This window comes from Arachis ipaensis, chromosome B03, assembly GCF_000816755.2.
Source record: "Arachis ipaensis cultivar K30076 chromosome B03, Araip1.1, whole genome shotgun sequence".
NCBI lineage: Eukaryota > Viridiplantae > Streptophyta > Magnoliopsida > Fabales > Fabaceae > Arachis > Arachis ipaensis.
Window position 1 is genome coordinate 80,309,795 of NC_029787.2, and position 10,078 is coordinate 80,319,872.

Here is a 10,078-nt window from a genome sequence, read left to right on the forward strand (position 1 = left end):
TGCTTTTTGAAAAGATTTCCAAAAATGAGAGGTGAACTGAGGTCCGCGATCTGAAATAATGGACACTGGAATTCCATGTAGTTTAACTATCTCATCAACATAAAGTTGAGCATACCGAGCTGCACTGAAAGTTGTTTTCACCGGAAGAAAGTGAGCTGACTTCGTCATTCTATCCACAATTACCCAAATTGAATCAAAACCTTTAAAACTACGAGGTAAACCTGTTACAAAATCCATCATAATCCTTTCCCACTTCCATTCAGGTATCTCAATCTGTTGCAATAACCCAGCAGGTATTTGATGTTCAGCTTTAACCTGTTGGCAAGTTAAGCAATGAGAAACAAAAACTCCTATGTCTTTCTTCATGCCTTCCCACCAAAATAATTATTTCAAATCTTGATACATCTTATTGGAACCCGGATGAACTGTGTACTTAGAATTGTGAGCCTCCTCCAAAATAGCTTTATTCAAGTCGGGATTATCTGGCACACATAAGCGTTGACCGCAACACAATACATCTTGATCAAGAGAAAAGTCTAAGTTCCTCCCATTGTGAACATCTTCCATAAGCTTTCTTAGTTTCGGATCATCACTTTGTGTAACCTTGATTTGTTCTATCAGGGAAGATTGGGCTCGAACATGTGCTAAGAAAACTCCTGATTTTTCAAGATCAAATTGAATCCCACTGGCCTCCAATTGATGGACTTCTTCAACAATTGGTCTCCTTCCAAGAGTGATATGGGCCAAGCTACCCATAGATTTCCTACTGAGGGGATCTGCTACAACGTTTGCCTTTCCAGGATGATACAAAATGGTACAATCATAATCTTTTAGTAACTCCATCCATCTCCGTTGCCTTAAGTTTAAATCCTTTTATTGGAATATATACTTCAAACTCTTGTGATCCGTATAGATCTCACAGGTCTCACCATAAAGGTAGTGTCTCCAAATCTTTAAAGCAAAGACGACCGCTGCCATTTCCAGGTCATGAGTTGGATAATTCTGCTCATGCTTCTTGAGTTGTCGCGAGGCATAGGCAATAACGCGACCATGCTGCATTAATACACAACCAAGTCCTATCCGAGATGCATCGCAAAAGACTGAGAATCCCCCAGATCCATAAGGTAAAACAAGAACTGGTGCTGAGGTTAGACAAGCCTTAAGTGTCTGGAAACTTTCCTCACAAGCTTCTGACCATTGAAACTTCATATTCTTCTGAGTTAACTTGGTTAATGGTGCCGAAATTCTCGAGAAGTCCTTGATGAATCGTCGATAGTAGCCGGCCAACCCTAGAAAGCTACGAATTTCTGTCACTGAAGTAGGCCTTGGCCACTTCTGAACGGCTTCAACCTTCTTTAGATCCACCATGATTCCATCTTTTGATACCACATGCCCCAAGAATGCCACTTGATCAAGCCAAAACTCACATTTAGAAAACTTAGCATAGAGCTTGTGATCCCTTAAGGTTTGTAACACAATCCTCAAATGATACTCATGCTCCGTATCATTTTTCGAATACACCAAGATATCATCGATGAAGACGATAACAAAGCGATCTAAGAAATCGTAACTCAGTTGGAGCCATACGATAGGGAGGAATGGACACAGGTTGGACTCCCGGAGCCAATTCTATGGAAAACTCAACTTCACGATCAGGCGGCATCCCCGGTAGCTCATCAGGGAACACGTCAGGGAATTCTCTAACAATAGGAACCTGATCAAGACTAGGCACTTCGGCATCAACATCTCTAACAACTGCCAGAAGTCCTTGGTTTCCCTTATCCATCAATTGCATAGCACTCATAGATGAGATGATGCTAGCTAAAGTGGGACAGTCATCACCCTTAAAAGCAAAAGGTGAGATACCCGGTATGTCAAACTTCACAGTTTTGGAGTAACAGCCCACATCAGCATGACAAGCTACTAACCAATTCATGCCTAAGATGACATCAATATCTTCCATTGGTTCTAAAAGGATCAAATCAGCTAAGGTTTCAACCGTATTAATTCTAACAACACAAGACCGAAACACGACTCGAACTACCGTGGAGACTCCAAGTGGAGTGCCAACATGAAATGAGTGGGATAACAGTTCAGGTTGTTTATCGAAACAAGATGCAAGATGTGGAGATACATATGAATAATGGGAACCCGTATCAAATAACACTCGCGCATCTAAAGAACAAACTTGTAAAGTACCTGCCACCACAGCATTAGAAGCTTGAGCATCTTAACGTGTTAAAGCATACACACGTGCCTGACCTCTTCCTCTTTGGCTCCCTCCTCTGTTATAAGTCTGACCCCTGCCACCTGCTCCTCTGCCACTAGGACTAGAAGAATTTCCAATAGACATAGATGAAGATGATGGCATTGGTGTTGTAGGACGTGCAATACTAGGAGCAAAGCCTCCTCTTGGATTTGGACAATCCCTCCTAAGATGACCAGATTGACCACAACCAAAATATGCACCAGTAGCCTTGAAACATATACCAGAATGGTAACTCCCACACTGAAGACAATAGGGCTGAGCTGGCCTTGTCTGATTTGAACCATGTGCACTAGATTGAGAGGTGCTCTTAACAAAAGGTCTGGGATTCGAAACACTCATGGGAGCAGATCCAGAAGAAGCGACCCCACCAAAAGATGCTTGAGAACGAGCTCGATATCCCGAATAACCTTGCTGATTAGTCTGACCATGATGAGACTGAAATCCTCCTGAACTAGCTCCACCAGAAAATTGTCTCTTCATTTTAGGCTTCTTACCAACATCCTTAAAAGTATTTCTCTCCGCTATCCCAGCTTCAATTCCATAAGCAGAGTTTAGGACATCCTTAAAAGACATGCGTCCGACTTCAGGCATAAGAGTAGTGAGCATAGGTTCTGCCAACCCACGAACGAACCGACGTACTTTTATCTCTTCTGAATTTACCAAGTATGGAGCACTCTTAGAAAGTCTTAAACTTCTTAGCATACTCAGTCACTGTCATATTCTCTTGCCTTAATCTTTCAAAGGCAATTGCATCTTCTACTTGCTTGTTAGCTGGATAAAATCGAGCGAGGAACTCTTCAGTGAACTCTTCCCAAGAAGGAGGAGGAAGTCCATCTGCTTTTTTGCTCTCAAGAAGAGACTCATACCAATATCTTGCTGAACCACGCAGGTTATAGGATACTAACTCAACAGCCCATTCTTTGGTGCACTTGAAAGCTCGAATAGCTTTCTTTGCATCCTCTAGATATTGTTGTGGATCTTCATCCAATGAATCTCCATTGAAAGTGGACGAATTCAACTTCAAATACTTTTCAATTGGCAGCTTTTGATCCCCAAACAATTGATGAACTCTATGAGGCTGAGGATTTGGCATACTAGGAATGCCTGCTCCGCCCCTATTTTGATTTGTTAGGGCCTGTAATACCGCATTAAGGGTTTGATTCATTCCCCTTAATTCAACCGCTAAGTCCGGTTGAGCCTCTCTTATTGCGGGGTTCTCTTCTTCGCGCCTATCAGCTATCCTTTGGCTCCTTGGCCTTTGTCGAAGCGCTCCAAGCGACGGAGAAACTGCCCTATTGGACTCAGCAGTATCAGGAGCATTAACAGCTCCACCACGTCTTTTCTTAGGTGGCATCTTCCACCTATTGAGTAAATAAAGCGATTGGATCACCAACGACATATGTATATGGAGTTCAAAGACAATAGGACAGACAGAAAGAATTATAAGACCAAAAGATCGAGGACAACTTCCTATAGGCCTCTAGTAACATCACACTTTGTGAAAATGGGCCGGCTTCCATTTGCACAATTGTGATCTTACTAAAGAACACTTGCTCCATATTACACAGGGAAACCTAAAGCTCTGATACCATTTTGTCATGACCCGAACCAAGCCATGACTGGCGCTTAAGGGACAAGTCCCTCAGCAAGCCAAACGACCGAATTTTCAGAAAAACGGACAGAACCTCCTATGTTTCTAGGACCTTACCAATATAAATATTAACTCCCTGTATCGATAATAAACATCCATTTCCAAAGACAACAACAACAACATATTCCAACCATATCCACAACCAAATATATCCAGAATACGCATCATATATATCAAGTTGATAACTAAAGTATATAATCAAATCCATAAGTCTTACATAACCAACTTATAATTACTATCTAAACAGTTCAAGATTCAAAATAACATAACCCACACGAGGATCCTGCCTGTGACATATGGAGCATTGACATAATCTAAATTTTGAGCAAGGTTCCATTACATAATTACTTAGCCCTTGGAAAGAAGAAGGGCTCACCAAAATGACTAAGATCTACTGAGAGGCAGGTGGAATGGAACCTGGAATGACTCCTGTATCTGAAAAATATGGGAATATAATAGGGTGAGTTTTGCAACTCAGTGAGCAAATATTACATCTATAACCCACACGAGACAATACAAATTTTACCATGAAAATTATATTTCTTTCCAAAGATGAGGAATTCATATAAATTAAGTATGCAAATAAATAGATAAATAATTAAGCAGAATGAACTGAAATGGGAGTTCTCATTCCAGAAGTCAAATCAAATCGAATATTACACACTTAGGGCGGCTCCACCTCTAAAGGTAGCCCTTTTCTCTAGTGTGCCCGTACGGTATAACAGATCCAACGTGTGGCCTACACGTTAGGCTAACAACGCCCCTGCTAGCTGAGGTCTGAGCCAGATGCATCTAGGTTAACGTCATAACCGCCGTTAACTACGGTTTTCTAGTCAGAGTCTCCCAAACCAATCCAAACCAACTCGCTTATAAAAATCTCTAATGCTTTAACATATTACTAAATTCCATAGTAAATCAAATATATATAAGAATGCATACTAAAATTTAATTAAAATTCAATAAAGTCAAATAAGAAAACAGATATGCTTTACAATATATATAAATATCATCTCTTGTGTATTTTTATAAAATTATAGGTTTCACAAATCAATACTTATTTCAAAAATTTAAAAATCACAATAATCGAATATTTCCAAGGTCCAAAAATAATGATCCAATTTAAATATTGATAATAATACACTTAAAAATAATTATAGACATAATATCCACTCACAACTTGATTTCAAAGAACCGGAAGCAACTCTGAGCACGTCAACGAGCTACCAAATGATGTCCAATAACTCTACAACTCTAAAAATATGACAATAATGATGTTTGTGAGCTACTAACATTGTCAATTAACATAATTTAACTCATCTTGACCAAAAGCCCCAAATTTTCTAATCCTAATAACCCTAAATTCGGATTTATATATACCCATAAATATAGAGATAACAAAAATTGGGGATATGACTAATTATTGAGTCAAAGAGTTACCTTGAAGCCTCAATAATAATTGGAACTCAAAGTTAAATGCTTCTTTCACTCATTAAGTTGACATTCCATGATTTGGGATTTTGAGAAAATGAGATTTTGATTAATAGAGGTAGAGTAGAGAAGAAAAGAAAGCAAGATGATAAAGGTGAGTTTGATGATATTGGGTGGTTGGTTACAAGGAGAAGAGATGAAGAAATCTAGTTGGTAAGAGAAGAGAAACGAGGGTTTTACATTTTGATTTTTGAGAGGAAATGAAAGAGAAAGAAGAACTGAAGGGGAGGGGGGAGTGTCGAAGAAGAGGAGAAGAGAGAAATAAAATTTTAAGTGGGGGCATGTGCCCCCACGTGTTCTCCCCTCTCTTCTTTTCTTTTTTTTCTCACACTCTCTCGGTTATTACAGTTTGATCATTAAGATGGAAATGATGATCATTAAGTCGCTAATAAAAGTGTCAATTATAAACAAAAAATGAATAATAATTAATGTCGAGTTATAACTCATAATGCACCATAAGTACCGAGTTACAAGGTGACGGATTATATTCAAAGCTCAAGTGGTGACTTTTTGTGTTGGATTAGGACCAAATGGCAAGCGTATGAGGTCTGTTTTGGTTATCAAATAGCATATGGGCTTCGGCATCTCCCTGTTTTTTTGTGCCCCCAAATTATGAAAAATAAAAGTCTGTGGGGATCTTTGTGGAGTATGAAGGTACCTTCAAAAGTCCTCTTTATTTGGCGAGCCATTCACAAAAGGTTACCAGTTGTGGAACTAATTCACTGAAGATTCCAATCACCCTCACCAATTTGTTCAAGATGCCAAGTTACTGAGGAAACCATCTTGCACTGCCTCCTGTCCTGTCCCGAATCGGCACCAGCGTGGTACTACCCCCTATGAAGTTAGATGTTCGTGAGCTGGTTCAACCGAATTTTGCTGAGTGGTGGAGTAGAAGACTTGAAGCTGCTAGAACAAGGAGTGACGGAAGAGGGAAGATGGAGTATATTGCTCTTTTATGCTGGGGAATATGGAAAGGGAGGAATGAATTTGTATTTGTTCAGAGAGAGAAGCCGGTCTTTGATATTGTGGAGGCCACCAAGAAGATGCATCAAGAAATTTTGAGAGCTCGAGTTTTCTGACTATAACCTAACGTTGCTGTTTCACCTTTATCTTTATATCAAGTGTTTTATTTTATCACTGAAATGTGAAATATGAGAGAACCCCTTTTTGCTTTATTTAATTCTTTAATAGACATTTGTATTTCTTACATTATTAAGAAATGCAAATCTACCTTTTGGGAAAAAAAATATGTTGAAATTAAAACTGAAAACAAAAAAATTAACTACTAAATCAATTATCACGTATTTTATATATTTATACATGTTATTTTATATTATTTTTTGAACCAAATAATCTACTCTCAAAATAATTAAACATTTTACAATAAAATACTTCAACTTATTATGACAGAATACTGGGTTTTCTTTATGACTTTATGACAGTATATCAAATTTTTTCATGAATACTAATTAAGTATATATTTTTATATGGTGCCATATTTTTGGTGTACATACAACATAGTTCCTTAAAAGTATCCCCAAAATGTTAGGGATAGAAAGTTGAAAAACATAATTTAGCCTGAATACAACAATCAAAGAATTCAGGACGCTTTATCAACAAATTGCTGGCAAACAGACGATGCATATAATTTTGCGATTTCAATATTGCAAGCCATAGCCTATCAAAACCTCAATCTCTTCATCAGATTACAGTACAACCTTGATTATAAATATCCGTCACGCCATTGCCAATATTGCATGATATTGAATTTGTGACAATCAAAATTTGAACTTTTCTACCTTGTACCCCAGAATATCCCCTCTTGCGGACTAGCCTTTTGCTGATACTTTGTCAAAGCCAAAAGTGCAACATTGCCTGTGCATATATGCATAATATTTTGTCATCACTTTATTTATATTTCAGACGTCAGAAAGAGCACAAATAATCAAAGTTCTCATAAAATATGATAGATGTAGTTGTAAACTAAAGAGTACTGTATGAGCACTGATTTGAAGCTTCAATAAGAGGCAGCCATGGAAAAGATACTATAATGAGAATTGCTCAATTGAATAAAAAATGTTTGGGTTTAACATGGACGGTATAGTTCTAGTATAAGGATTCGATGTTAAAATTGTGCTTTCTGTACGTTGAACCAAGAATTTCGGGTTTAAATTAACATGGAGGAAAATTATATTTACCTCTTGGAGAGGAGCTAAAGACACATCTTCATTTGGGGTGGCTTTCTTAGTTTTCCAACTTTTCATCTCTAGATGCATCAATTTAAGTTGACTTTCTATGTGCTTCAACAGCCTCAACTGCTCTTCACCATCCACTTCTTTGGTAATCTCTTCTCTAGTACTGAATTTCTCCCTCTCAAGCCTCTCAACTCTCTGATGCACCTTTTGCAGCTCCTCTTGCAAGTTGCAATCCACACCCATGCCTTCTTTCCTTTGGCCAACAACAGTCGTCATGCGCCTAATGCTTCGGGTAGTGATTTCGCGGTGCACATTAAGCTTCCCCTCAGACTCAGACACAGAGTCTGGTTTCCTTAATCTATTCTCTGCCTCTGACTTCCATTTCTCAAACCATTTTTTCCCAATTTCATTCACTTTATTTTTTTCACTTGTTTGTGGGACTTCAAATACGTCGTGCACATTAGGCGTGGAAGGAGGATTATCTGAATCAATAAAAGAGGGCATTATCTCTCTTTGCTCACTTATAGTACTCAAGTTTGCACACTTTTCTTCTTCATTCGAATCTGAAACCACTTTCACTCTTTCATTCAACATTTTTATCTGGTTCCAGTAGGAGTCAAGTGTTCCACTTACCAATTCTGTTGACTTTCTTGCCAGATCCAAGCTCGGAGGAATAGCTTCCAAGGCCAGAACTGGACTAGTTGATCTTTCACTCTTCCTAAACGACTTCTTGAACTGTGAAGCAGGCATAGATTGAAACCTTCTGATAGAGTTATTTTGGCAGAATTCTTCATCTTGTTGATCGGTTGCGTTGTTCAAAATCTGATCCTTTGGGACTTCAATTCCAAACTCGCTGGCATTGAAATCGCACCTGAAGCTCAGAAGCTTTTGCTTGTAAGCCTTTACTTGGAACTCAAGCGACGCAATTTCCATTTCCTTTTGGTATATAACTTCTTCAAGTTCTTCAAGGGTCGCTTCGGCATGGCCTATCTTCTCCTCTGCCATTCTTTTGTAGTGATTGGCCTCCATCTTCACTGCCGCCATTTCGCCTTGCAAACGCAGAATCATTTCTAACGCTTCGCTGGCTGCGGTGGCAGAGGCTTCTCTTTCTTGATCCAACTCCACGTAGAGCTTCTGTAGAAGTTGCTGTTGGGCATGAAGAGTCTCCTTCAACGCCGTTGCATCACTTTGCGTTCGAGCTAACACATGACACGTGCCTGTTTCAGCCATGGTAACCCGATCGATATATGTTGAATTGAAGTAATCACGATCACGAATTTCTGAACACGGAATGTATAGCAGTTTGATTTTAGCCAAGGTAGTGATGGGAAAATATAATTTATTTTTATTTTCAATAAAAAAGCGAATGATTTCACGATTTTGATATAAAATATTTTAAGAACAGGTGTCGCTATGCCACTAAATGCGCAAAACCATGTGCTCAGTACCACAAATAGATCATAGATATTACCTTGACGAAATTTCTGAATTTTAAAAAAAAAATTAGAACAAAGCATTACATAGGTGATCGTAAAGAGAAACAATAAAGGGTGAGAGAAACGAAGCACATACCGGTTACCACCATAAGATTATCAAAATCAGAACCCGACCCGAGTCAAAATCAACTTGCAAGAACAGAGAGGGTTATGGCTTCACAAGAAACAACTGTGAGGAATAAAAATAAAATTAAAAAGGGTAGGTAAAAGAATGATGAAAATGAGTTAAGACCAAAACTTGAACACGCTTCTCTTACTAGGAAAAATTGTTAAGACCGAATCTAACTGTTTATATACTTTCCCAAATAATGAGCATGGATAGGTGCAACGAAACACACACGGGAAAGTAAATGTATGTCTGTGTAGAGTGAACTCTGCGATTAACAAAATTCAGAAGCCGAGTCTTAATTACGAGGAATGAAAAGAGAAAATGAAAAGGAAAAAGCTTTTACGGAAAGGAACGAGTAACATCCTACCTAGAAATATTGAAGGACACGCACATGAGGAAAAGAAACAGATACTATCTTTCGGTTTCCAGTTGCAGACAAAACCATGGTTCGTTTTTAACGTCTTTGGCTTGCTGTGTATCTAGAAAGCGTGGTATACTCCAGATTTCTAGACTGTCTTTATTATTTAATTATTTGTTATTATCATAATTAAATGTGCCTGTTATTTTATATTTTTATAAATTAATTAAATTTGAAATTAGGAAGATAGTATGTTAGATTAAAATTAAAATATCAAAATTGGTGAAAACTCAGGTGAAGTTGACTTTTACATGAAGTTGATATCTGAAAGTCGTTAGATGAAAATTTAGTCAAATAATTTAACGGTTCTCAGATATTAACTTCACGTGAAATCAACTGCACCTAAATTTCTACCAACAAAATTTTAACTCGTGAAGTTACGGTTAGAAGTAACTCAAATTGAGTCAAATTAGAACAAATTTAAATTTATCTCACTTAAAGTTCATGGATTA

The 10,078-nt window shown here is 38.1% G+C and overlaps 2 protein-coding genes across 7 annotated transcripts in view; both read right to left on the minus strand.

The window, feature by feature from the left end:
- LOC107633310 overlaps positions 1 to 5,885 on the minus strand; it is an 8,479-nt gene extending 2,594 nt beyond the window's left edge. Inside the window, exons 1-3 of one of the 2 annotated variants that reach the window (XM_021119017.1) lie at positions 5,358 to 5,885; positions 5,095 to 5,171; positions 2,200 to 4,355 (exon numbers count right to left, since the gene is read on the minus strand). In XM_021119017.1, coding sequence (XP_020974676.1) covers positions 2,946 to 3,668 — 723 coding nt within the window. In that variant the 5' untranslated portion in view covers positions 3,669 to 4,355; positions 5,095 to 5,171; positions 5,358 to 5,885 and the 3' untranslated portion in view covers positions 2,200 to 2,945. Of the gene's footprint in view, positions 1 to 2,199; positions 4,356 to 5,094; positions 5,172 to 5,357 lie in introns of those variants that run through there. The other variant, XM_021119016.1, reaches the window with a different exon arrangement.
- On the minus strand, positions 6,868 to 9,704 carry LOC107630621. 5 transcript variants are annotated; one of them, XM_016333821.2, is made up of 5 exons: positions 9,576 to 9,704; positions 9,357 to 9,473; positions 9,176 to 9,268; positions 7,607 to 8,883; positions 6,868 to 7,283 (listed from the first exon to the last, which is right to left on the minus strand). In XM_016333821.2, exons 3-5 carry the CDS (start codon positions 9,186 to 9,188, stop codon positions 7,260 to 7,262), a joined length of 1,314 nt encoding a protein of 437 aa, XP_016189307.1. In that variant the 5' UTR covers positions 9,189 to 9,268; positions 9,357 to 9,473; positions 9,576 to 9,704; the 3' UTR covers positions 6,868 to 7,259. The 5 variants fall into 5 exon arrangements, with proteins under 5 accessions (XP_016189307.1, XP_020974677.1, XP_020974679.1 ...); XM_021119018.1 differs by having other exon boundaries at positions 9,176 to 9,473; XM_021119020.1 differs by having other exon boundaries at positions 7,607 to 8,820; positions 9,357 to 9,664.

What these genes read in the sequence shown, in the direction of transcription:
- LOC107630621 (XM_016333821.2), bottom strand. An exon ending in CTTTAGCTCCTCTCCAAGAG is followed by an intron (nt 7,284 to 7,606) that starts GTAAATATAATT and finishes ATATATGCACAG; the next exon opens with GCAATGTTGCACTTTTGGCT.